General features: G+C 45.1%; 1 protein-coding gene across 8 annotated transcripts in view; it reads right to left on the bottom strand.

Moving 5' to 3' along the window:
• SHROOM3 (shroom family member 3) overlaps nucleotides 1–27,223 on the bottom strand; it is a 150,878-nt gene that overhangs the window by 62,009 nt on the left and 61,646 nt on the right. The window contains exon 2 of one of the 8 annotated variants that reach the window (XM_083835251.1): nucleotides 10,912–10,977. The exons of the other annotated variants lie outside the window; for them this stretch is intronic. Within the exon in view, the coding sequence (XP_083691377.1) occupies nucleotides 10,912–10,913 (2 nt within the window). The 5' untranslated portion in view covers nucleotides 10,914–10,977. The remainder of the gene's footprint in view (nucleotides 1–10,911; nucleotides 10,978–27,223) is intronic. 8 annotated transcript variants of the gene reach the window in all.

Genomic DNA, 27,223 nt, shown 5'->3' with positions numbered 1-27,223 from the left:
CAGAAGGCCAGGATCTTCTTAAGTGCGTGCAGATTTGACTGCATCGTGAGGCTGCTGTCAGCGAGGAGGGTGAACGAAGTACCTTCACCATCAGCGCTGCAGGTTGTGACGGGGAAGGTGAGGCTGCGCATGAGAAGGCAGGCCAGGGGCAGGAAGGAGAAGGAGCCAGCCTTGCTCACCCTTTTAACAGGCAGTCGCTAATGACAGAGCTCCAGTGGCTAGGAGTCAGACAGCCATAGCTTGTATGCTCACACTGCACTAATTGCCATTGCTGCAGGCACTGAGCTGGTGAGATGAGAGTAAAAGAGAGCAAGGTGACTAAAACAGGGAAGGAAAAGCAGGAGGCATGTAAGAATGAGCAGTTCACTTGTTTGTTCCCCCTTACAAATGCACTGCCACCCGTTATGAAGCTAACGGTAGGCCCCCGTGTTTTAGGGATCCTGAGCTGGCAGGTGCTCCAGCAGATCAGTGCAGCCTCGCAGACTTGCACAGAAGAATGAAGATTTGTTCCAGCCCCGTACTGACAATTTCTTCAAGGCCTGAAATGTTCTAATTAATACCTAATTTTAAAAGCTGCTATTTCAGTTTCACGGCAGAGTCGCGGCTCCTCAGGAAATTATAATAAAAACAAATGGGGCAAGACAGCAGTTCTCACACCTTTTCTGGTTTTGATCAGCCAACCTGTGTGATCTCTTGATACTCACAAAGAGAGATTGGAAACAGATTTTACTGCCAGTTTCACAACCACACCTACAGGTGCTCCCAACCCAGCCCTTACGTTGGGAACTATAGGCTGGAGTTGGGTAAGAGCCTGGTCGTTCCTGGCTCCGATACTGCCTTCTCTGATATTGCCTTTTTCCTCTAGCAATGACAACCAGTCCTGGGAAAGCCCTTTCCCTCCCTGCACAGAGCGATAGTGCAGTGCTGACGACTGCGGAAAAGCTGTTGTAACTCTGGTCCCCGTTCTCCTTTTCTGATGCTGCTTCTCACCTACACCAGAGGGGAAGAGAAAGAGATGGAAAAGGCAAGGACCAGTATGTGAAAACTCATTAGGGAAAACTACCCCCCCCCCCCCCCCAAAAAAAAAAGAGAATCCACAAAGAAGAAATCCAGAGAAAGGAGGACTAGGGAATCCTTATGAGAAAAGGTCACCTTACTGAATCACATATGATAACCTTTCTGTGCATATTTTGTACATCCTATCAAATTAAATCATTAATTTTCTCACCAGGGAAACCATAAAGTGTTTATGAAAATGATTTCATTCCTTATTCAATTCTGAAGGTCACTGGCTCAGTTAGGGCCATCATGTACCCATCCACATTTAATCAAATGAGATTTTCCTGTAAGATGGGCGTTTTCCCCACTCCCCCGTTCCATAATCTGAAGCAAGCACAAATTATTGGACATACAGGTCTTATAGACAGGCAAGTAGAAGCACTGCAAAATGTATAAAGATCTTCGGAAGGCAGGTGCCTAAATTCACGACCTGAGTTTCAAATTGTAAAGCGGTCTGCAGAACCCACTAACTTCAAGGAGCCCTGTTAAGGCTTTCAGGAATTTTGGAAAAGGAAAACAGATAAGGATCCCTTTTTTTACTGAAAGCTTGGCCTGTAGGGCTGGGCTGGGCTGGGCTGAGCTGGGCAATAGGGCTGAGCAAAATGAAAGTGCAAGCACATTGCAGGCTCGGCGCCAGAGCTTGCTGTAATCCGCCAGTTTAAAGTAATCCGCTGTGCTTGCTCGGGGGACCTTGCTCTGGGACAAGCGTGCTATTTTCCCCAAGTAAGCTCTGCCCTGCCCTCTCGCTGTCCTGCTACACCGTGTATTTGCTAATTCATGGTTATTTTCCCCTCCCCATGCAAGGGCACTGTATCTGCTCACTACTTGAGTAACAGGAGATAGGTCCACTCTGAGCCTAATTAATGATGTGCTGAAATCCAAAATGCTTTCTTTAAAGAGCATACAAGCAGCAGGGCAGTGCGCTCCTTTGATCTCCAACCTGCTCACACAGCTTCCTGCTCTCCTCCTTCCCTGATCACTGCTGATAGTAACCTCCTTTGGACATCACAAAGAACAGGCCATCATAAAACAGGAGGACCAGAAGCAAGGAAGGTACCAATAACCAAGGTACCAATAATCCCACCCCAGAAACAATATATCTGCTCAACACCCCTAATTACAGCCAGCCAGGACACATTCAGAAGCCTGGTGCTGGAGACAGGAATGTTTTTAATTACATTGATCCCTTGCCTGCCAGGTAGCCAGTTGCTCTGTCAAGTTACCCAGGTATGGTCCCTCGTCTTCATCGTATACATCTCTGAAGTTGCTAATGCCGAAAGCATCTGGATTAAAGATCACTGGGGACGCTAACCATGGCCTTGCTAATAGTGCCCAACAAGACGGTTCGCTGGACGGGAAGGGGAACGAAATGTGCTCTGGTTCTTGGTTCCATGGTTGGAATTTGCCAGCTCCCATAAAACATGGGAGAAGAAGCAGGATCTGCCTCTGCCACGGGTTCAGTTCAGGTAAGCAGTGATGCCAGTACTGGGCATTTCCAAGCACATGCTGTTCTTCAAAGCTAACCAAGCCATCATTTCTATTATAGCAGAGAAATCCTAAGAAGCAGTTGCAAAGGTAACCGTGATGTTGAAAATAAAGTGTGGGTCTCGACACACACAATGTGACTAGTTACATTGTGTAACTCCAAGGAATTAAAGAAAGCCAGCTAACAATGAATGAAGCAGAAGCACTCCAGCAGCTGGGAAGGCAGCACAATATTTTAAGGCAACGTAAACTTCATTTCACTGCAACATAAAAGTTGTGCTTGGCTTCTTAACCTGAATTATTCTGCGTACTGAAAACATGAGCAAGCTCTGATTCAAACACTTTTCATGGTAAGAAAGAGTCCATGATCTACCACACATGCCGTGACATCTCTTTTTTAAGAGTGCATCCTACTCAGTGAGCACCTCGACCAGTATTTTTCACCCAGCTGAGACTTTTTTATTGTTTTATGGATAAAGCATGGATTATTATAAATACTGACAGTGTTCAAGTTATGTGAGCAAGCAGAAGACACAAGTTGTATGGAAACTGTGGCCAGCTGTGAAATGAAGCTGCATTAATTAAAACACTATCAGCCACCCCCTTACTTTTAATCCTAAAGCAAAAGCATTCTCTATACAGACTGAGAGCCACCTGGGATAAACACATCTTGGGTTACCAGTGCCTTCCAGCGGGGCCCAAGTCCCCTGGAAATGCCTTTCATCTTGATCACCAGCCTTTCACATCCACGGGACGCACTGCAGAAACAGCTCATCTCGGAGGATTTCACCAAAGATACTGACTTAGTGGCTTGATAACCAGAGAACTTAAAGGGAAACTCAAATTATGCAACCTGTCATAGTTGACAATCTCCATATTTCTAAAGAAAGCAGCATTTCTTGACTTTTTGATATGATGACCTACTTCCAACACAACTTTTCACTCAGTTATCCTACAGGCAAAGTAGTTCACTCTCGTGCCAGCACTTAGGATCCTTGTGCAGGTCAGACCCGTTCCTACCTTTGATGCAGAACAGGAGCATGATCTTTCTCGCCAACCTTCTCCTACACCCTATCAGCCTGAAAATGGAAAGAGCTATCAGCTTCTACTGCTGAATCCTAATTCAAGAGGGTGCTTGAAGCCGGTACTGGCTGTTAAGCACGTGTCTGTGTTCTGTATGTGTGCTTCATTTGCAGCACAGTCTGAAGTCCACAATAACAAGACACACACACAGGCTCAGAGTGACAGAGAGGCTTACGTGCTTTCCTGAACGCAGGAGGCTGAGGTGCCTGTCTGATGAGAGGCTGAACAAGACTGTGACTCTACTGTCTTGTACACAAATCTGCTCAGCAAATTGGGTTCGGCAGCCTCACAAACCATAACCAGACGGAAAAACATATTTTTCCTTCCAACAGATAATCAGATGCTTGCTGAGGGCACTGAAGTTCCCATCAAACAGCTTATTTTCTTCCTTCTGTGTCACTGCAAAACCCTGATTCTGTGGAGGCAAAATGGTTTGTGAGAGGAGGGCATCTCAGGGGCAAGCATCTTGTTACGTCCGAAGATCAAAAACAGAGTTTTCTTTGGTCATTAGACCCCACATAAATCTTTCTCCTATAGAAGTGTCTACCTGGGTGATGCATTTTGTTTAAAGCAGTGGTAGTGACAGATCTCCACAAGCTCCTTCTCCTCTTGGAGAGGTTTAGCAATAAAATGTGAAGCCTCACAATATCACATCAAAGAAATTCCCAACAAGTTCATAGGGTAGCACAGCATGCGACTGCTGCTAAGCTTTCTTTAGCGGCTTTCTTCAGCCTGCTTACTGTCATTGTGACAACGTTTACACCTGGTAAGTTTCTGAGTTACCTGTCACAGACATTTTTCCTTATTTTTAAAGCTAGTTTGGGGGAAAACGAAGGCAACATGGCATTCATTGCTTCCAAGACAACTCAAGAAGGCACTTGTCCTCATGCTAATTCTGAACTGCATGCCCAAAAGCTTCGCTCAAAGCGAGACTGTGATTCCTTCTGCAAGTATTCATACATAACTGATGCTGCATTAAAACCCCGACTGTTAATTTGGCGTAATGTTAGCTATGAGCCTTCCTGTTTCCTGATGGCAGAGATGAAAGGCAAAGTCAATGTGTACGATAGGAGCCTGGCTGCTAAACGATCCTGGTCCAAAGTTTTCATGTGTTTCTATGAGGAAATGAAGTTTCCATCTCAAAAGAAACGTTTTGTTTGAGCAGATAATGATTACTGTTTTCATGAAGACAGCCAGCACCGCCCTATCACTACACTGAGGCTGGGAAATGACCCCACGCGGTCCAGTAAGGATCGCTATTCACTTGTTGGCAATATTCAGGGGCCTGGAAGACCTGGAAGTTTGCCCAGACAACACCTCTGATGATGTCCTACTTCTTCTCTCAGGCAGGTAAACTGTGGTGAATGTGTGATATATCTATCCTGAAATCCACCCTTCAAAAGGTAGTAGGACAGCAAGTTACTAAGATTGGAAATATTTTGGCTTTTAGTCTTCAAAACTCCTCATTTTTTTTCTTTTCTTTCCTTCCAAAAGGGTCGAGGGAACAGTTTTCACTAGGTCTGTCACAGAGATCCACATGTGCTTTCTTGTTTTGCTGGTTGAGTCCTGGGCTGCCAGGAAGACCCAGCAACGTAACCACTGATGCACTCTCAGTTATAGGAATACAATGTTTTCAAGAGTACAGATGTGTGAAAATGTAAGTTCCCAGAGCCTCACTGAGGAAAACAGCCCATCTCCAAGTCTGAGGATTTTCAGAACCAGGGTTTTGGTTCCATTCCAGTATTTTCTGTAAGCCATTAAAGAAATGTGCCATGTTTGGAATAGTTTTGAAAAGGACCCGTGACAAAATATTTCTGAAGTTCAGAACTGAGGCCACTGTCTGAAGCTTTTTCATTTCTTCTGGAAGTGATGCTGGTCTTGGGAGCTGGGGTTGGGAGCACAAATGTTGCGTGTCCTCACTGAAGCCAGCGGATTGATGCTAGGAGATCTTTCTGCACAAGAGGTGCAACAAAAACTATAAAAATTGACAGGAGAGTATTTGGACTGGCCTGGATCTCCAAAGTCCAGATCAAGACCTTTTCAGAGGTCAGACATTCAAGGTCTTATTATTCCCTAGTGTATACTGAATTAGGGGAAATACACATGCTGTGCATACAGTTATTTCCCATTTACTCCAGAATAAATGAGAACAGAATCAGACTCCAAAGTAATTGCTTGAGAACTGTTAGTAAACACTCTCTGTAAGGCTCTGTAAAGCCCTGAGCCACCCATCGTGCATGTGGTATTTATTTTAAGGGGATAAATAATGCTAGGCAGAAGAAAAAAATCCCACGCAGTCAATTCACAGCATTCCAGAGTTATTTACCAGTGGCTTTTTTGTTTCTGTTGCCTTTTTTTTTTTTTTTGTTTTAAATACTGTCCTGCTTGATTCATTAGTTTGGTCTCCAGTGAATAACTGGAGGTTTTTACAAGTGTAGCAAACACCCCAGTATTTTATCATTCTATCCCGAGATGTAATTGTAGGGATTTATGTCACTTTGATAGCTGCTGTATGTATAGAGCTGGGACTTGGATTTTTTCCCTTTTTTTTTCATTTTTTTTCCCTGTTGGTGAGAACCGAGGGAAAGCAGCGACAACCAATCTCCTCACATGCTCATTTGTTCTGCTGGTGTCTCTCACCCTCCAATGAGTCAGATGTATTTTTCAGCACATGCTAAAAAACTCATCAGACCAATCCTGCGGCGCGCAAGGTGCAGGCAGCGACTTTCCGACACTTTTCAGGAATTGCCATCGCAGGGAATTCTCATGCCCCACCACCCACCCTGAGTAACCTTCATAACAAAACAGGGCTGAATGCCTTCAGAAACGATTCAGGTCAGAGCAAATGTTGCACATGTTTTATCACCCGGGAAACTCAGAAACTTTCCAAGAATGAAGTTACGGGAGCCCAGCAAGCCAAGGAGCTGCAATGCACTGTCTCTCGCAGACAACAAGGCCTCAGTGTCAAAGCAACAAGACCAAGGGCAGAGAGAGAGGAGAAGAAAGACGCCCTGAGAACCTGCAGGACACTGGTTACAAACAGGTGGCTGAATACTAAAGAAGGAGACACAGAGAGAACAAGCAGCAAGACACAGGCATGAATGGAATATATCTTACAGGCTGGTATGAGGAATTTAAGGAATTAAGAAGGTTCTTTCTTGTTTCCCAGCCTAGAAGAAATGTTCAGTCTTTAATTATCGCTCATCTCGTTGATGGAACATAAATCCTCAAGAATTCCCTTCTGGGGGACTCTGCAGTCTTTGACTTACCTGACACTTAGAAAGAATTTGATTTTGTGCCTGATGCTGCTGTCAGCAAATAAGAGAAACTGCTGTTAGAGGTTTTAGCCTCCTTTGTTAATCTCAGTTTGAACAGTTTGAGGACTTCAGGCGGATTGGCATTAAACAAAAAGGTCCAGTGTGCTTTTGCCCTAAATTCCAGGGTGCTACGCTATGACAGGAGTGCTGGCTGTCACCTCTCTCTCCCCCTTCCTCCAGGACGTGGCCTCTCTAGCCAAGGGCTTGATCCTGCAGGGCTGTGTGTCCTGTCCCCCCTTGGGTAATCCAGATCACTTCGGTGGATCTACTCACATTCTCAAAGCTGATCATGATCTTAAAAGCGTGGCTGGATCAAACCAGAATGTTTGGCGGCGCACAGGACTGAGCCACTGGGGAACCAGTGATTTCAGTAAGCCTTCCAATTGGGTCTGCTGCTCACCTTCATGGCAGCACTGCAAGCAAACGGCACATCTGAAGCGATCTGCCTGCACTTTGCACTGCATTATAAACTCCTGATTGCAGGCAACGTGCCCTTTTACTTGGGCAGCCCAACAGAAATCCCCAGTAAGCAACAAAGGTGGTGAAACTATGAGTGGAGCAATTTCCAGACTCTGGGACAGGTCAGAGCCAGACTGAAGTATAAATCATGCATTTCTGGCTTACCTTTAACTATGCCAGTGCTAGTGAATAAGGAAACCCTCATGACCTCCACACTTGGAGCAGCTCACGCTGAACTTACGGGGACTTGCCACAGAAGGAATTTTGTAGGTCTGAGCTCAAAGTGAGCACTAACATCTTCAAGACTCTTTAGCCTGGGTTTCAAGAAAAATCTCCTTCTAATTCACCCTCGTTTCTGTTAGAGAAACCCAAATGGGTTTAAAGACAATGTCAGGTGGAAGATCTGTGGGGAGTTAAAGTCCCTATTGTTTGTCTGCCTGCCTTTTATCTCCAGCAGTGCAGAATGTGTTTTGGTTTCTGCTCTGGACCTCTAGCTATTCTAACAAAATGCATGGGCTGGATTCTGCCCCATTTGCTCTGCCTGTTTCCTGCACCAGGGCCACAGGAATGTGACTGAGAATAAATCTATCAGCTGGAGAGAAGCCCTCTCTTTACATCTCTAAGGCCTAATGCAGTTTATGCACAGGATTTAAAGCAACTCATCCTGTTGTTCCTGTGCCCTCCGGCAATCCACATTCAATGCAGGAGCCAAGTTTTATAGCATAAACAAAGCAGGTTGCTAAATAATTGACCTGACAAACTGGTTGGAACGGTTGTGCTTCCAATATGGCAAAGAGGCAAGCTGGTCCCTTGACCTCAGGAACATATCCTGGCCCTGGTTTCAGGGAACAGACATCACCTAAGGCTCTGGTCCTACCAACATGCCAGGTGATAAAGGTAGGTGGTCAATACGTATGGCTCTTAGAGATAGGCCCTGGGACATCAGGAACCCTGCTTGGCTTAGCCTTAAAACACATAGGCTAGCAGTCAAGTAATTGTTTCTTCTTCTTTTTTTTTTCTTTTTTGAGGCATGGGCATGAGATGTGGTAGCAATTCCCACGGATCTTCTTTCCAGCCTCTACCCCATTCCCCTCCATTTCTCCAGAACAGGAACTAACAGGATGCTGGGTATCTGCCTAAAGGAGACGGGGAGTCACTAGAGCCAGCACCACAGCTGCACGTCATAGTGAAATCTTCCCAAAGGTAACCAGTGAACACATTTCCCAGAATAATCACGTAAACTTTACCTAGTCCTGCCTTACAGAAACACAAAGTGATGTACCACCTCCTTCCAGCACGAGTTACATTTGCTTTGGTCAGCCAGCAAGCAACCACAACAGCTATTATACCGCACTCTTCATCTCCCTGAGGGGAAGCCAGAGTGGCAGTGCACTGAAAAACAAAAGTCTGTTCATCAAGCAGTTTTTTTTCCTTGGTGAATCTGTCTTTGAACACTAGCCCCTGAGAGAGAATGTGTGTAAGGAACCTGAAATGTGACAGCATGAACTCAGGGCTCACAGAAGGTTTACAGTGGAGCTGTTTTCATTAAAAAGATAAGATCCTTCAGAATTCCTAGGCAGCTTATGGTAACGATGAACCCTTATTCATTCTTAAAAAAAGCAGTTTGTTACAAAATCTCATAAGCACACACACACAAGGGCAAGTTAGATGAAAGATGTCTGCCTGTTAAGTTCCATGACAGAAGATATTTTAATGACTCTGAAATTAAAGTGAGATCCTCTTACATACACTTTAATGATGAAAAAATAATGCTTTGCTCTTGCACTAGTCTTTTCTTTAGGAAAAGGCAAAGCACACAGCCAGTGCCATCCAGGAGATGCATGGCAGAGCTGAGAATAGAATGGGATCTCACGTCTGATCCTAAGGAAATGGCACATAACCAGTGTATAGCAGAGGGAAGCTGCAAGGATCAGTTATGCCACCTCTGGCCATTGCAGAACCGTAGCTACTGGTGTTTGTCACATAACAACACTTATCACAAAATTTCCATTTTCAGAAGTGTTATTAATAATAGCTAGAGCTAGCTTATGTCCTGCTGATGAAAAAACAATCTCGAAAGAAATTACTTTTTTCTCAAAAGCAAATGCTTTCTTCATACCACCAACCTGTTGATGCAGATGGGATTAAGAGAAAGCAGCTCAGTGCATAGAAACACAAGAAAGCACATGACTTTCTGCTGAGTGTTGCTTTGAGATCTAACCTCACATCCCCGATAGGCACAAGTGATATCGTGCCTTCAAAAAGAGCTGCATTCCTCCTTAGTGAGATTATGGAAGTGGCATCTCTTTATTTATTTGTGAATTCTTTGTAAATCTTCGGAAATGACATGAAAAGTGTGATTGTCATAAAAACATGAACATCTCATTTGCTTCTTGTCACAGCAGAGAAACAGGAAGAATCTCACAGAGGATGGAAAACATTTGGTACAGCCCTTCTATTGCACAAGACAAATCTCTTCAACAGTTCATGACTGCAATGGCCTCTTTCAGAGCAGCTCATGGGTCAGTACTGCTGCTCTGCCACACAGCGCTTCTCAAATCCAAACACAAATACTCCACACTAAATGTCACTACTAAAATGAATGTATTTGGGCCAAGTAACTGCGCACTCTAACTTCATGGGCAAGACACTTGTAGAGCAAATAAACATGACCTACTCAATCAGCCCTGAAGGCTGCAGGGCCACAAGGATGGCCGTAATGCCCTTTGGGCTGATGAGGACTGCCTGATACCACGGGGCATACCTGGAGACTTCTGCTGCCTCAAGGCCTGACTCTGCCTTTTGCTCTGCTTTTATGGCAGTAAGCACCCTTGGTTCCTAACGCACAGCAGGGCTCATTGGAAGTACAATAATGTAGGTAACAACTAGCAATAATTACAAGCCGGTGTCACGATTCCAAGGCCAGTGCAGTACCCAGCACTTTACTGCCTCCAGCTCACACAAAGGGGATTGCTTGTTTATTTTTTAAAAAGTGTTGTCTTAGTTCCCTCATTTGAGCTACCTGTTTTCAACAAAGCATTGCAGGACTAGAACTGATCAAGCGTCCACTGGATAGGGATCATGTTATGAAGATGACCACGAGACTTTTGGAAAAAAAAAGATATAGGACACTGCAAAGGAGCTGATCCAACCTACTATCTGCTAAAGCAGAAATTCAGGATCAGTCATTAATGCCAAATAAAGCTGACATTGCAGGGCCTTTCTCCATTATTTGAACAGCAAGTTAGCTCCTCAAAATGTCCGTTTGTCAGAGGCTCAGACAAAACTGGGACAAGGAACAAAGCACCTTTCACCCCAGAGCATGTTGTGGGTCAGAAGGTCGGAAAACAGCTCACATTAACCTTGTGACTGCTGCTAAAAAGCTCAGGGCCCTGAAAAATACTCCTCTGCCCATCTCCCAGGCTGGGAGATGGCTGTGTCAAGGCTGGGAAGAACAAACCTGAATATGGGCAGCACTGAGCAGTTTAGGCCTGCAAGCTTTACTCACATGGGTAATCCTTATTGTCTGATTAGTCCCACTGCAGTCATGAGGGGAAGGGGTGCCCATGTAAACCTGCAGAAGGAGGAGAAGAGGCCTTAGCAATGGAAAATGTGCTGAGACATACGCGGCGGTTCTTCCATTGTGCCTATTCTGCTTTCCCCGGTCTATCCCTTTGTTTTTCCCCTCGTGTCCTTGTCAGTGAGGCAAAAGCCCTTGGAAAGAATTGCCGGTGGCTTCCTGGTGGCCCACATGCATCGCAGGCTGGATGTGCTGTGTGCAATATGTGCACACAAGGGATGTAAAGAAACAGAAACACCATTTGGAGAGGCTGGGAGGAACACATTACAGGAAAACCTGTCTTCATGAGATGTCCCAGCTTGGTGTTACAGATCCATCAGCCACTCAGGCTGTTCAGCACTCTCAGGGTCGGTCCAGCAATTAATGTTGTCTCCCTAAACAACACGTGTAGAAGAGGCTCTTAATTCCCTACTTTCATCGAAGTCTTACCTGCAGCCTGCTTTAAGTGACCAGCTGCACTTCTGCATGTAAAGCATGCAGCATACAAAAAGTATTAAAGTTTTGGACATCGTTGCAGAGCAAACCCAAACTCCCTCTTGTTCCTCAGAGTTTCTTTCCCTTTTCTTGTCTCCTTAAAGAAGCGCACAAAACAACCAGGGCTTTCTTTTGGCTTACTCTGAAGCAATGCATGCGCGCACGCCCACACACACCCATTCCCATACCATGAGCTGTAAAATGGCTTCTGGCCCTGTGCCTTATGATTTATCTTCAACTTCAAACAAACAGAGATATATACAGAGGATGATACAAGGCTGTGGTTCCCTGGGATCTCCTCCATGGCAGAAATGCTTCGTGGTTGAGCAGCAGGCCAACCCTGTAGTGTATTCCTCACTTCTCATGAACCCCACAAGAGCTGAAGCACTGCAGAATCCTCATGGAAAGAAAATCACAGACTCATAGAATGGCTCGGGCTGGAAGGGACCTTAAACATCACCTAGGTCTGACCCCCAGGACTAATAGGAAATAAGTGTAATAGTGATTTTCAAGAGACCCTGACTTGAGGAGCAGGATGTTCAGTAGATGACATGACCTACTGCGGTGGCAGGGAGCAGACCATGGCTGGTGTCAGCTTCACTTGTGAAATCCTCTTTCTTATGCTTATGGAGAGCTACAGGTGCGAGTGCACTCTGGTATGCATACTTTCAGAGGCTCTGGAAGTACAAGCCCAGTTTATAGCGCTCACGGCGCTACCCTTCGCAAAGACGGAACGACAAGTTAGCCAGTCAGGAAGAGGGGAGGCAGAAAGGTGAAGACCATACACCAGCCCTGTGTGATCACGGCCCCCCTTTCCCACACCCTGAAATGACACACAGCTACCTGCCTGGCACTGCAGTGACAGCATCCTGCCAGCTACACGGAGTTTGAACGCTGCATCTCACCACCGACAGCAATGTCCTGCTATACAAGGCACCCTCCCTTATAACCGGTGTCCTGCTCCTTGGCGTGCAGGACTGAACAGAGCTGGGGGCTTCCACAGCCTGGATGGGTAGGAGAAGAATGGAGCATTTGATCCTGTTTTTAGCCTCAAAGTACTCATTCCTGGGTGACCGAGGCTGAGGAAGGCAGTATTTTTCTCTTGCCAAGGAGCATTTCTTCTCACCACCTACTTAGCAGGAAAATCTTCTGGGTTGGGGTTACAACAACCAGGTCAAAGTACAAAGACATTCCTCTGAAAATTAGAGACAAAGACTTCATTTTTTCCTTTTAATTGACATTTCATACCTTCAGCAGTGCAGTGTATTTTGCAAAGTGCTTTGCACATGGTAATTAAGCCTCATAACATCCCTCACCTGTAGGAAGGCCTGCCACATACACTGCACAGATGGAGAAATGCAAATACACAAAAGTAAACATCTTGCCTCTCATCTCACACTGGTTACGTGGCACAGCCAGAAAGGAAACCCAGGCCCCTAACACTTGAGCTGATCTCCCCCTAACAACTGTGAAAAAAGGAGAAAACTCATTTCTGCTCAGTGGTGACAATCTGGTTCCTACCCTGCTGCTCTCTTACCAGCCAGCCCTGCAAGCACAGAGGCAGAGAGCAGAGGGCACAGAAACCACTGTCCCTTCAGCTCTGCAGGTCTATATTAGATTGATAAGAGAAAGAGGCTGTCAGTTTGCAGGCTGGCCAGCCTGCTGGGTAAGATGCAGGTTCCTCTGCAACTCTAGGGCCCACTTACCATCACAAGCTTGTTTATGTACTAAGCAAGTGCTTTTCTGAGCAGTGGATTCCTTTTTAGTCATGGCACTTGACTGCGAGCAATGGGAACTTCTACAGGTCTTCCTTTTTTGTGAGGAGCCACCATTTATCTTTCTCCTTCAGTAGTTTCACATAGCCTCACACAGACCAAACGGGCTCATGCTTTCTCTGAGCGCTAAGCTCTTACATTATTTCGATGAAAAATGCAGTACAGAAGGGAGAATGCTGACTTGTATTTTCCTCCAGGTTAAATGGACATCACTTCACCGAAGTCACAACATTTCCATCCCTTTTTCTGTAAGAGGACCGGCCCAGTGGCGTATCTTTGCATTGCTAAGCTGCACTCACTCGATCTTTGCTTCTAGCCAATGCCTACACAAAGCAAAACACCAAGTTGCACAAAGTTGCCCCAAGAGAAAGCAGCTACCCATCATTATAGCAATCCAACAAGAGTCTGAAATGGCACACCTAGTAATCAGACTTTATACACCGCAACTACAGGCTTTTATTTTAATGCTTTATATTGGGGAAGGACATACTGCTGACTTTTTAAAAGTAGATAAAGTAGGTTAATTATTCTTTCCTTAAGCTTCCAAGGTGATTAGAGCTGGGTAAACAGTGAAAAATAATACTAGCTGTCTTAGTCCTAGATTGAAATGATGTTAAGTGCTGATGGCTCATGTTTTTCTTTGCCCCTGAACAGTCACACAAAGGCTAGCTTTCTCTTTGCAAAGCACCGAATACAAGATTGGGGGTGGGGGGAGACATTCCCTGATGTCTTCGTATGCACCTTGCTAGCAATCCAGGAAGCAAAATGGGACAAAGTCCCAGTCCCCATGCCTCTCCAAGTCTGCTAACCCAGAAGCAACAGTGCCCAGAGATCTAAGAGACCGTGCCCCAGCTCACAACCTGAAAACAGTCATGGTCTGAAAAAGGTTAGTCCAGAATATCTGTTAGGATCTCTTAAAAAAATAGATCATTTTATGAAATATCAGCATCTGCTTCCATGTTGTTGAAGGGACGAGACGAAAGGCAACAATCACTGAACGCATTTGGTTGTTCTGAAATTGCTTATTCAGCTCTAAGAGGTTTAATTCCTTCAACACATGTTCTTAAACCAGTTCAGCGAATTCCGCCTCTTCTACGCAGACATGACCATCTTTCCTTCCTGATAAATTGATATCTCACGTCAGTTTGTATTTATGGTCAATAAATATCCAGAGCTGAAGTTGCTGGTATTTGTTTCTAGAGAGCGAGGACCCTTGCTGCCTCAACTCCAGACCTACAGCAATATCACTTGCTCTTGTATTTAACAATATCAAGAAGCTTGTGCCCGTAAAACATTTATCTGCAGAAAAAAAGAAGGAAAAAAAAAAAAAACTAGGAGGTTCCAAAACAGTGTGTCTGAAGGCTTAACGGGTTGATTTATGAGTCTGGGTCCCTCCCACTGTGGCTCAAAGTAAATGTTCAGTTATGATTTTGTCAAGGGCTGGCTGATCATTTCCTACTTTTGTCAGCTTTCCAAAAAGGAGCAGCCGCTGTTCCTCTTCCAGAAGCACAACCTCTCTGATAAGAATAACTTGAAAAAACAAGATGAGTTCAAACTCCACTTGCACTAATTCATCATTAGGCCCAAACTCCTTTTTGTTAGATCATGTAAAAAGGCAAGGGCAACAGAGCTAAACAGCATGGAATAAAAATGTTTGGAATTGAATATGAGAAGTGCTGTGTTTGCATTCGATCTGCAAAAAGCTCGACTCTGACCTGACACTAGCAGCCAATCTGGCAGTCTTCAGTAAGGTCGTGGCATGGGGACTTCTCAGGTATGCTAGGAGCTGAGGAGAAACATCAGGCACCTTGGAGGTTTTAGCATGTGAAAGCAGCAAAATGCCTTTGCTCTCTCTATAAGTTTCTTGGCGATGGTAAGAGAGCAGCTCTAGTTCCAGAGTGTGGGAGACCATAACCTGTGAATAAAATTTTTCCTACTCTCAGTTGGACATAAGGGAGGCATATCCTGGGATGGGACAGTCGTAAAAAGCCAAAGGACAACTGGTTGCAAGCTCTAAATGGTTAAAGGAAGGAATGAGAAATGTTATAATGGCTGAGCCAAGATGCATTTGTGCAAGACCTTCCAGCACGAAAGCTGCTTTTAGATGTGCTAGGGAACCTCGAACGTCCACAAATTTACCAGCATCGTCCAAGAGGCACTTAGATGTGTAAATAAAGTAACTGCACTTAGCCCTGGGTCCCAGCATGTAAGCCCTGCACAGGAACAAACTTTGTCAGCTCTGATAAGGACATAGGCTGGTTACACAAAGGCAAGTGTTTTGTGGCCCCACAGATGGCACGTTACGAACAGCAACAAAAATCTGTATGTGGTTTAAGGGCACTAACCTGGTGTGGTAGATAGCAGGTCTGAGGTGGGTAATCTGACCCTAAGGCAATCCTAATCTACCATCACCTAAATTTGGTTTGGATATGCTGGATGTGCACATGAGTATTTGGGGGGAACCTACTGTTGACTTTTAAGAATTCCTGCTAGTTAGTACAGAAACATCCTTGGAAATTGTTATGTGTAGTGTTCCTCAACAAAAGATGACAAAACCAACGTATAGCCTCTAAAAACAGAAGAGAAATTAAGCCAGTACTCATTTATGAGTCACGGAAAATACTGCATATGACAAACAATATAAGAACAAAAATCACAGCTGAAGCGACACCAATAGAGCATAAGGAATACAAAAAGATGAATAAATTAGGACAAATGACCTGAGACATAAGAGATGTTGCAGAAGTGTGAGAAATGGTACAGACCAAGCTGGTATAGCTATTGCTAACCTTTCCAAAGAGAAATCACTATAAGTAAAATTTGAAAGAAAAAAAAACCTCTTTTTTTCTATGATCCCCAAGTATCCAAACAAACAGAACTTGCCACTGCGCGACAATATTGGGAAAAAAATCCTAAAAAAATAATGCAAGACTGAAATAAGACTCAAAGAACTAGTCTTCAGGGCACACTGTTTGCCAGGTACATTACCGAACAGAGCCAGTGCTGTGTACTCTGCAGCTCATTTTGTTAAGTGACACCAGAGACAAAATACTAGATTAAAAGGAACGCTGACTTTTTCAGAAAGGGTCATTCATATGTTGCTAAAATACTATCAACCTTCAAAATGGTTTGTGCTTTAGATGCTCTCTGTTATGCAAATTCAGTGAAGACATTTTTCAGAAGCCAGGCCCAGCCTGAGGTTGTTTCAGATTAATCAGCTGCTATGTTGGGAAGAAACAAAGGCTGTAAGGGAATTGGGAGAGGAGGTACTAAGTGTTATCTCAAGGTGTCCCATGATAACATCCAAGGTATCACAAAACCTGCTGTTCATCATCTGGCTTGATGTGATGGTGTAAACCATATCCCTGGGCTCTCCTACGGAGATAGGAGCTCGGTGCAAATGGAGAGCATGCTGTAGGGTGCCACTGCCCGCGGTGACCACACCGAGGGGACGCCTGTCACAAGGGCTCTGGAGAGCTGGGGTCACACACTGCATGGCTTCAGTGGCAAAACTTATGTTGTTCCAGCTGGTTGATGTTATTAAGGTGAGAAATGTCTACTCAATGTCATCGCATCCCCACTGCTGCAGTATCTGACACGGACAGCACAAGGAGCAAGGACACGTCCATTCAGTTCCCTTCCAGACAAGAAGAGACAGTACCTAGGCTGACAACAATTTATATTTTTGTTAAATAACATGCCACGAACTATGTAATTCCCTGCATCTAGGCTCACCTCTTTAATGAAGTAATTCACACACAAGTCTGTCCCCAGGTGAGAAATGGGACCATTTACTCTTAGCCTACATGAAGCTCAAATGATACCTTGAATTTATAACAGTCGCTTCCTCTGCTAATGTCTTCCTCAACGCATTGGAAAGATGAGGTCTCCAGAGCAGCAGTCTATGTGAGCTACCTTATGGCTTGCCCTCTCTTTCAGGCTTGCTCTTGCTCATTTATTTGCATGTATGCACCGTGTTTTTTCCTCTCTGGCCCAAATACACCTCCTTTGCAGGAGACACACCTGCTAGTGTAGATCTTGCTGTGTTCTTTACCAGACCAAGTTCAACTGACCCTGATGGAAAAAATCATATGGAGTGTAACCACACTTAGAAGGAAGCTTAAAACACACTACTGGGCAATCCTCACGTCTCTGAAATTTGAACAAACGTTTCTGCCAGCAGGTTTTGCTGACCAAAACTTCTCACTCAGACTACAGAAAACTGCAGAGTCATATGATCAAAGGGTCCTTGCTCCCCAGAAGAATTTGGACTGCCAGAGCTGTCCTATTAAGGAAATGCCATAAAAAGCAGAAAGCTGGGTGTGTCTGGGCAGCTATCTGCCTCTTTTCATGCTATCATGCCTGCATGTAAGCGGGAGACAAAGGGGAAATCTGCAAGTCCACAATGCAAGGATTAGACTCTTTCTTTGCTAAGTCCAGGGCTGTTTTTCTCTGGAAACAGAAAGAACAGGTGGAGAGACCGACTGCCGCTGAGTGCTCAGAGCTGTACTATGCCTCTGGGGTGAAATGGCAGCCCTGAACAGAAAGGGCAGGCAGGGAGGGAAGGAAAACCTGTCACTTGTTCGCCTACGAGTTGGCCCTCTTCTTAATGACAACTATAAGTAAAATATACCTCCAAAATAGGCTAAGAATGAGATTTTTGCTGAAGCATCCACATTTTTTTCATATGACAACAGCTGTTTTTATGGCACATTTTCTCTGAATGTTTCCTGCTCCTGTGGCACGTGGGTACCTCCAAGTTTGACATTGTTTGTAACACTAACATGCCTTTGGACAATGGGATTTATTTACCAGCGTGCTGTCTGATCCTGCCTCGGAGATGCCCAGGCAGGCAGATAAAGACAAAGCAGACTGCTCCATGCCACAAAGCTTATGGCATGTGTGGAGAAAGCTAGCTGTGCTAGCACTAGGCTTTTTTGGGAAGGCTCAAGAGGAGTCCAGGCTAACACATCACCGTGATGGCTGTAAGCCCACAGCAACTTCACCATGATGTTTTCTATGCTCTCAAGGGACAGCTGGGCCAGAGGATAAGATAGATAGTGAGGCAGAGTGAGCTAATAGGTTTGGAGAGCACAGTTCACTCAGGGTTCATAGCTGCTCTCTAATATTTTTAGTGTCCCCAACCCCCCTGAATCTCAAAGCATCCATCATGCTTTGAAAAACCCAAGTTCTCACTTGGCCTGTGCTGGCTGCAACTCAAAGGACCATGTCACATTGCTCTCCCCAAGGTGCTCCAGGGGAACTGGAAAAGCAGCGAAGAAATGGCAACATGAAATCAAAAGATGAGAATTATTCACACTGCTTCGTCTCCCTTCACTTGTCACCCCCAACCTCCTGCTCCAGCAAAGCAGAGTCAAAAACTGCACTGGACACAAAGCCTTCCCTTTGTTCTCTAAAGACTAGAAGTCTTTTTATATTTAAATGAAAATCTGTCAAACTAATTAAGTGAAGATGTAATGGTCTCATTTTGTACTCATTAGAGAACATCGTAATGGCCATAAATTCCTCTGACGGAGCATGTATGTGTGAACATGAATGTCTGGTAATGTCTCATAAACTTCAGGCTGGACTACATCTTTTGTCTTTACATTAGAACTTCTAAGACAAACAAAAGCCCCAGTATTGCTTAAATTAGATGCAAAGTGCTATGTTACAGCAATATTATAAGCATGCTTCTTGTGCACACAAACAAACCAGGGGACTCAAGTGATGGTTCCCACCGTGACTGCAATGTGGCCCTTGTGTAGGTCTGTAATGTGATGCATTGTTCTAGACAGTGTACGATTTTCTGCTTAGAGATCTATGGGCAATACAGCTGTTGCTGTGGGTTGCTCTGAATATACTGCCAGTGTATCCTCAATAGGATGAGACATTCTTGGCATTTCTTTGCTTTTTGATACCCACAGACAAAAGAAAGAAAAAGAAAGAAATATGGATAACTAGCACACTGAAACAAATATGTATATACTATATTATTATTGTATTATATGTATATATTGTATTATTGTATTATTTGTATTATTGTATTATTGTAACGTGTATATATTGTATTACATACATATATTATGCATATTCTTATCTCATGTATAACATCTCACACTCTTTTTTGCTCCTTTGTTTTCAGCAAAGAAACTTTCCTTGTGCACTAAGGATGGATAACTTTTGAAACAGAACTGTGTTGGAATTAAAACAGATTCCAGTCTGAATTAAACAAATGCAGGGAAATAAATCAGCATCAAAGACCGTCTATTGCTGCATGTTGGAGCTGAGGCAAAAAATATTCAGGAGCAATATGGGTTTAATGGTGGATTTGGCAGTTAGAGGTCTTCTCCAGCCAAAATGACTCTATGATTCTGGAGACCTGCTGTGGTGCAGGAACAGCAACAGCAGCTGAATTTCACGTAGAGAAATGGACGCCGGGACAACATGAGACAGAGGGCACAGAGAGCTTGTTTTCTCACCAGGCACACTGGCTGCATTTAAATACAGATGGTGGATAAACTCTTGGATGGGACCAGGTTGCTAGAGGAAGACTAACACAGACCTGGCGATCGTTAATGTCCCCAGCATCTCCAGCTTCACCGGCTAGGAAAGACTGGACCAGCAGTTCTCCTGTCCTGGGGCCAGCCACCACGTGGAGTCACGATGACATTTGCTGTCACAAGGGTTTTGTCCGAGCAGGTGCAGCAAGAGGCTGTTTGCTGAACTGCCTGCACTGGCCACGGGATGAAGCAAGATCTGAAATCAGGGGAATTGCTGAGATAGTCCAGAACTACACGATGTCTTGTGATGCTAGGAATGGGAAAGCATTTCTGGGGCTCAAGAAAGAGGCAGCTTCTGTTTGAACCTATCAGTAGCTGTTCCCCCAACAAAGCAGACTAGAGGCTTCAATTTTCTTGTGATTTAACAACTTCTGTGGCCAGCTCCTTGTTGTGTGAACAAAGGCAGACTGACCGTGAGGGAGAACTCCCCCTTCAGCAGGGGGCTTCATTAGACAGTTATTCTTCTGCTGCCGTTTCTCTTCTCTACTCCTGAAACTTTGATGCTTTTCAGAATGGAAGAGTGTAATGAAATGATGCCACAGGAAACGATTCATTTCCCATCCTCCCCCACCCCCAGAGAAGTTATTATAATGCAATGATAAATGTTGCCGTACTATTGCAAAAAGACAGATTTCTGCCGAAGTACTCTCATGCAAAGCTGTGAGATGAATGGATTTCATCTTTATGCCATGGGCTGGATTTTCAGGAGTAACAGGGTGCCAGGAAAAGCCATGGGAGAGAGCGATCTTTACAGGGAAGAGAAATCTGAGTATCATAAAAACACTCTGCCTCCTGCATTATGCTGAGGCATTATGCTCTGTATAAAAGCATGAGCAGGCCTCCAAAACCATGTGTAGAATGAAAGTAATCTACTTCTCACAATTAGTATATGCAGAATTTTGACTTATCTTCTAAGTTTTGGATCATGAGATCAAGAAAGCTGAAAAGCAAATAGCTTCACAGATCTCCTGAGTCAGAAGGCGGTCCTTTAAAGCATTTATTGTACATCACATGAACTGGCGATAGCACTCTGTCTCGGTAAAGAACCAAGGCAGCGTTCCTGGTTTCATCTTAAAACGTTCCTCAAAATGGAGCAAAGTACAAAACACTGTAATAAATGCTGAAGAGAGTAAATGAGTTTGAACCTTAATAGAGCCTCGAACTCTCCTTTACTGATCCCACTGCCAAAAAACAAAGCACTCCAACTCCTCTTCTGTACTTACTGTGGGAGTGTCTGTGCATGGCAGAATGATTTTATTTTATATTTACCATAGCCTTCAAGTAAATAACACAGCAAACCAAATAAATAAAGGGAATACCTTGATGCTAAAGTACAGTTAAGATCGGTTGTTCTAAATTGTTTTAAATTTGACCAGATTTGGTGTCTACTCAGTGCAGCTCATAACATCCATCAAGGCTTGCTCTTGTTCTTCACTATTTCCAGCAAGACCAGAAATGCTAACAGCCTGTGCTTGTAGTTCAAGCTTGCAACTATCAGACCACAGTCCCCATCTGCTGAAAAAAAGTTTCTGGGGAAGAAGAAGAGATGAAGGGAGCACTGCAGAACCTATAAAAATATCCATATGAGCTCAGTGAAGAGAGAAGAATGACTAGGGACACAAAGTGCTTGATTTTATGTGTTGTTTTCTATGCCTTACTCCCCTAGTTCTTCTACAGGTCACTTACTGGAAAGGCAAGGCTGTAAGAGCACGGTTACGACCCAGTAAGCTGCTGATTAAAGCTAAAGCCTAAATCTCTTGTTGCAGAAGCACTGCCATTTTCCCTGAAAGAGATCAAAAAGTAAAAGAAAAAACATATGAGGAGGTGAAAGGCTAATGGCTCCTGAAGATAGTTCTGTGTTGATAGGGCTGGGATCGTTTCTTCGAACAACGTTTCTCTCATTAAAAGCAGGTAGGTATCAGATTTTAATGACTTGTTTTTTCCCATCTCAGTAGGTCCAGAAAGACTTTACTTCCCTGTTCTCCGCAGCCGTCTTGCAGAAGAAATGCTTTACCTGCCTTCTTATCACAGTTAAATGATACCTGCACTTGAAAGCAGGATTTTTACCCTTCTCTACAACCTTAGGCAAATATACCCAGTTCTCAGAGAGCTGACAGGAAGGCAAATCACCTACTGCAAACTGACAGCTGTCAAGTGATAATAAATACCTGTAACAGGGAGTATTTCATCCCCCTCCATGCAGCTATCAGCTTTCACTGAAATTATACTCGCCTCCCTGTGATCAAGCCACTATAGCTGTGTGCCCAGCTTCAAACACAGCCTTGGGCTCTGGGAAGAAGGGGGGGCTACTGTTTTTCCTTCCCTCATTTCTAGCATGACAGATCTTCCCGAATGGCATGAAATGTCTGTGAGGTTTCTTTCAGTCTGCAAGTTCCCTGACCACCCCCATCTTGTCTAGGGGGGTTTCTCTGCAAGTTTCTGTATTTATTGCAAGAAATATAGAAGCAGGAACCAGTAAAGAAATCGATATGCTGTTTGGAAAAGTTCAATAGCCCTCACTTCTTAATGCCTCACCTCAAACCTTTTGAAACCCTGAAGTAAAATTACAGCATAGGATTCCTTGTCTTAAAGGAATCAGAACACTTGGTTGAAAACAATCCACTTTGCTGAGTCACGGTAAGCAGTTGAGCAATTTGCAGGAACGGGGCCACAGTCACTTGCCAGCAGGAAAAAATGTTAAGGTGTGGGGAGAAAAGAAGTCTGCATTTCAGAAGTGAACTTCCAGGGAAAAGGAAGGAGTAAAACCATTTGCTTGGACACACACAGCTGATTCCTATCCCCGCTGCTTGAATAAAGGCTCGGTCAGCATTAACCCTTCCCGGTGGCATGGTATCAGAAAGCTGTTGTCATTAGGAGATGTGGTTCTTACGTGGCAAAATCTTTCCTGGTATAAAAATCTGCATCTCTCAGACAGACTGGTGATGCTGAGCTATCTATAGCCTCCAAGAATCCGACCCCATCACTTGACTTTGTAGCAAAGCCCTTTAAGAAGAACATAACTGCTGTGGGGCCTCAGGAAAATTACACATACAACAAATCAGTAAGCTGGGGTAATTTGTGCCAGTTGTAACCTTGGAATGTGTAATAATAAGGCAAAAGAGGTCTGTGTTTTACCAAGATGGACAAACGAGTGGCTATACATCTACTGAAAATACCTCATGGCAAATACGGACCTGCTACTGATTTGAACAAAATGAGATTTTGGCAATTACCAACAAATTACACACATCGGCTCATGTTCCTAGAACGTCACGGCTCAGAAAAGCAAAACGCCTCCCCACACCAACCACAAGCCGAGCTCTGTAAGACCCTTTTCTCCTCTAGTACGCATCACTCCGCAGCAGGAATCCCAGCCCCGCTCCCACTTATTCATGAGGATGCGTATGCAGGAGTGGGGAAGGGGGCAACGAAGAATTTCTTTATGAAAAAAAACAAGAAAAAAAAAAAAGCAGCCCCATTCCTGAGACGCCGTTGCTATGGGCCTGCGGGGTTCACAACAGATGGCAGCGAGAGCCATCCCGCGCCTGGCTCTGAAGCTGTCCACTCAAGCATACCATTCGCATTCCCCACATACCTCCGGCCCCGCCGCTCAGCGCAGGGCAGCCCGTCCCCAAGACGCAGGGCTGGGATGCGAGCAGAGGGATGACATTCAGGCCTTCCACCTCCTCTGCCTTTCGCCTTCCCTCACGGGCTCTGCGTTTTCCCACAGTTGGGTTGCGATATCTGATTTCAACGCTTAGCTTTTCAGGGTTTCAATCACCGGGAGAAAGTGATTTGTTAATTGGAGTCTCTGTCCTGGAGGCCGCTGATTCCCGCATCCTTACGCTGGTCTGGGTCAGGGTGAGAGGCAAATGAGCCCCTGAGGGCCTGATCCAGAGCAGGGCTGTGCACCTTCCTGCTCCCCTGGGTGGAGCAGGCAGCACCCCTCAGGACCCCTGCCTGAGGTGAGGAAGACTGGAGCGAGGCAGAGATCCTCTTTGCTACAGAGGACACGATCACATCCAAATCACTTTAGGGGAACACAGTTCAGAGCCAAGGTCACTGCCATAAGTTCTGCTGCCTAATGGATGTTATTAACAGCTAAAAAGTGTAGCAAAATGAGGGAAAATGATGTAAAGAAGTAAAAGAAGTACCAGGTGGGGAAAAACGTGATTTACACAGCCTAAATGCCCAGGCGTACAGAAGAGAGACACCAGAAGCAGCAGCAATGAACTCCAGGCACAGAATTCTCCCCTGCTGCTCCATCTAGTCTTGCATGGGGCAAGATTATCAGCCAGAGCACCCGAAACATGCAGGGACCAGTTGAGAAACCCGCTGCCATCCCTGATGCTGGGGAGTCTGTGGTCTCAGCCTCGCTCTCGGCACCCTGCAAAACCTTGCCAAGGAACCAAAGCGTGGCTCCGGCTGCACAGCAAAATCTTCCCAGGTCCCAGGGCACAACCAGGCTAACGAAAAGTCAACCCGCCATCGCTCCCCAACACGTTTGACACTTAATCGTACCGTTCTGGTCTCCTAAACCCAAACAACAGCCGTGTTGGCTCTGCAGCAAGGAATTTGAATGCGGTTTGCCTGTCACTTGCTGATCACACAGAAGAGGGCTCTTTGGAGCTTATTTGCATTTGGCTGCTGGAGTCACTTTTTTCTTTTTTTTTCTTTTTTTTTTTTTTCCCGGGGTTAGGATGAGGATGGAGACAAAGCGGCAGATGCTGGAGGCTGACCACGAAGCGCGGTGCCAGCCGTGTGCAGCTGGCCATGGGCATTGTGCGGAGCGGCAGGGCTGCTCCGAGGCAGCCTGGGAAACGTGCTCGCTGCTCATCGGTGGGTTCAGCCCAAACCCTTCACCCCTCTCCTTTATGGCAGGGACTCCTGAAGGCTGTCGTTGCAAAGCACCGGGGGATAAAGTTGTTTTCTGCTTCCTTTTTTCCTGATGCAGACAAGGAGCAAGTGTTAAGTTTGAGAAAAGAGCATGACTTTTGCTAAAAGTCAGTTTGTGAGGCTGCATGTGCAGGCTTTTCTGTGCAGGCATGCAGGAAATTTTCCCTCCCTCTCTCACACACAATGGTTTAGATTTGGTATTTATGAGCTTAAGTTAGAAATAAAGGAGGAATGAAGTTTCCAGGTGGCTCTTTCTTTCTTTAATCTTTCCTACATTTCTCCCTCTCTTTTCTATCAGTCTTTAATCAAATTCCTGCTGTTACTTTTATTGAACAAAGGAGATGCTGGCACAGCCCTTAAGTGCCTATGCACATGGGTTGCCCTCTAACAGCCAAGTTGCTACGATTTCTTGTTAAATGGTCCCTGCAGGCTCTAATTTCTAAAAAGCAGAAAGAAATGTCCAGGCTTTGGCAACTGAAGCAAATGTTAATATCTGGTGTTTCTTCAGCCACTTGGGTTTCTGTGAGGCACTGCCTTTAACCCTTTGAAGGCTTTGGAAAGGCTTGTCTTTAAGAGACCATAAAACAGACCATCTAGAGCGCTAACATCACCCCTAGGTGATTTTTATTCCATATCACTTAAAGGAAGTGACGACCAAATCTCTGTAATTCAGGCCACTAAGGCATCTCTTCAGATCTCAGAAGCACATTCACCTTCCTTCACGTTATATGGTACAGAGCATCGAATCACACTGCTCAAATCATTCCCAGGACAGAGAAGAAATATGCATCTGGCTCATCTACAACCCAATACGAAGAACACGGGAGATGTCAAATCACTCAAGCGGGCAGTGGATTAGGGCCCAAACTAATCCGTTGCCTGTACAAGACTGTCCACACTAATTTGTAGCTGAACTCTTGGCTTGCGATACGGTCTGCATGCAGCTCCCCTCAGGAGAGAGTCACAGCACGTGGGCGACGCAAGCAGGGAAGAGCTGGTGCCCTCCTTTGCAGAGCCCCCGGCAGCCTTGCGGTGCATGGGTCCTCCAGAGGAGGGCAGGAGGTTCCCCATGTCACTGCAGCCTGGGAACATGCCCCTCTGTGCGGGCAGCAGGCTGTACCGCAGGGTGATGGGATCTGTGCTTCAGAACAGCCTCTTCCCACATGCTGTGGGTCTCTGCCAGCCTTGAGTATCTCTGCAGCTATTCGTGCAGAGCAGGTTTGCCCTTAAGAGCGTGTACTTAAGCAAATGTGTGCTCCTGAGAGCAGGCAGATGCACGCAGGTGGGAGCATACCTGTGCTCACCACGCACACGTCTTCCTCAGGCTGGGCAGTCGGCTTGCGAGAGGGCAGTGGGTGCTGAGGACGGACAGCACGTGGTCAGTCCTTCCCCAGCCACACGTTTCTTTGAATTTGGTTTTAAAGAGCTGGCTCATAAGCAAGGCAAAAGGAGGGAATTTGGGGCAATCCAGAGTGATTGGGAATTTGCCACTGCAAGCAGTTCTAGTTTTACTGACAAAATCTCATTGCTCTTTAAATACTGGAATAATGAATGCATATTTGGCAAGGCAGCGTGCTGTACTCACAAGATGCTGCTGCTTCTGTGACTTGAGAACACACTGTTTCAAGTTGCTTTTCTTAAGCAGATAACCTACAGCACAAAAACACCCCTCTTCACATAGACAGGGACCCAGACCCCACTATTCCACTAGAACCACTTCGATTGCACTGCCAACCTTCACTACATGGGCTGGATCACCAAACTGTGAAAAAATAAGGCACAGCGATTTCAGCAGCTAAAGATTTGGTCCATATTCACCCACAAAAAAACACAGACAAAGGAAACCTAAACTTTAACTTTAAAGATACCTTAGTAGCAATGAAAGAGGTAATTAGTTTAAAGATTAGTTAATGAGTTTACTAAAGGAGTTAATGTCTCAGGAGATAATCAAAATCAAAGTTCAATGAACTTAGTGTTATGATTCACATCCAACCTAACAGGGCGTATAGCTGTGTATAATACAGTACAGATCTTGAACAAACGTAAATTAGTGCAGGCCTATACAGGAGCTATACTCATTCCCATCTCATCAGCCTCTTCCACATTCTCTTTCTGCTACCTGCAATGTGACTGTATGGATCAAACATCAATATATCCCACCCTGTCTGGCTAGGCTGCCTATATCAAACATTGTCGCAAAGTACCAGTCTGGTTTGACACCCACTTTAAACAACTTAACTGATAAAAGGTGAAGGCCAAAAAGAGCACCACTCACTTGAGCAGAGACCCTTCTGGTCTGTAAAACTGGAAAATGTGCCTGACACATCACAGCGTGTATGTGAGTCTGATCCTCCGCTCATGAGACTCAGTGTCTTAAAAGCAGGGTATTATTTTTACCCACTGACACCAGGGGAGGTAATGGCCTTAAACATCCCCTACAACTCTGGAGGCTCTCACACGTTCACCTCCCCTGCCAGCTTCGGGCACTTTTCTAGCAACAGATCCACTTACACCACTGCACGCCGTAGCCAG

The sequence above is a fragment of the Anser anser genome (genome assembly GCF_964211835.1).
Source record: "Anser anser genome assembly, chromosome: 4".
NCBI lineage: Eukaryota > Metazoa > Chordata > Aves > Anseriformes > Anatidae > Anser > Anser anser.
This window is presented reverse-complemented; position numbering and strand designations above follow the sequence as displayed.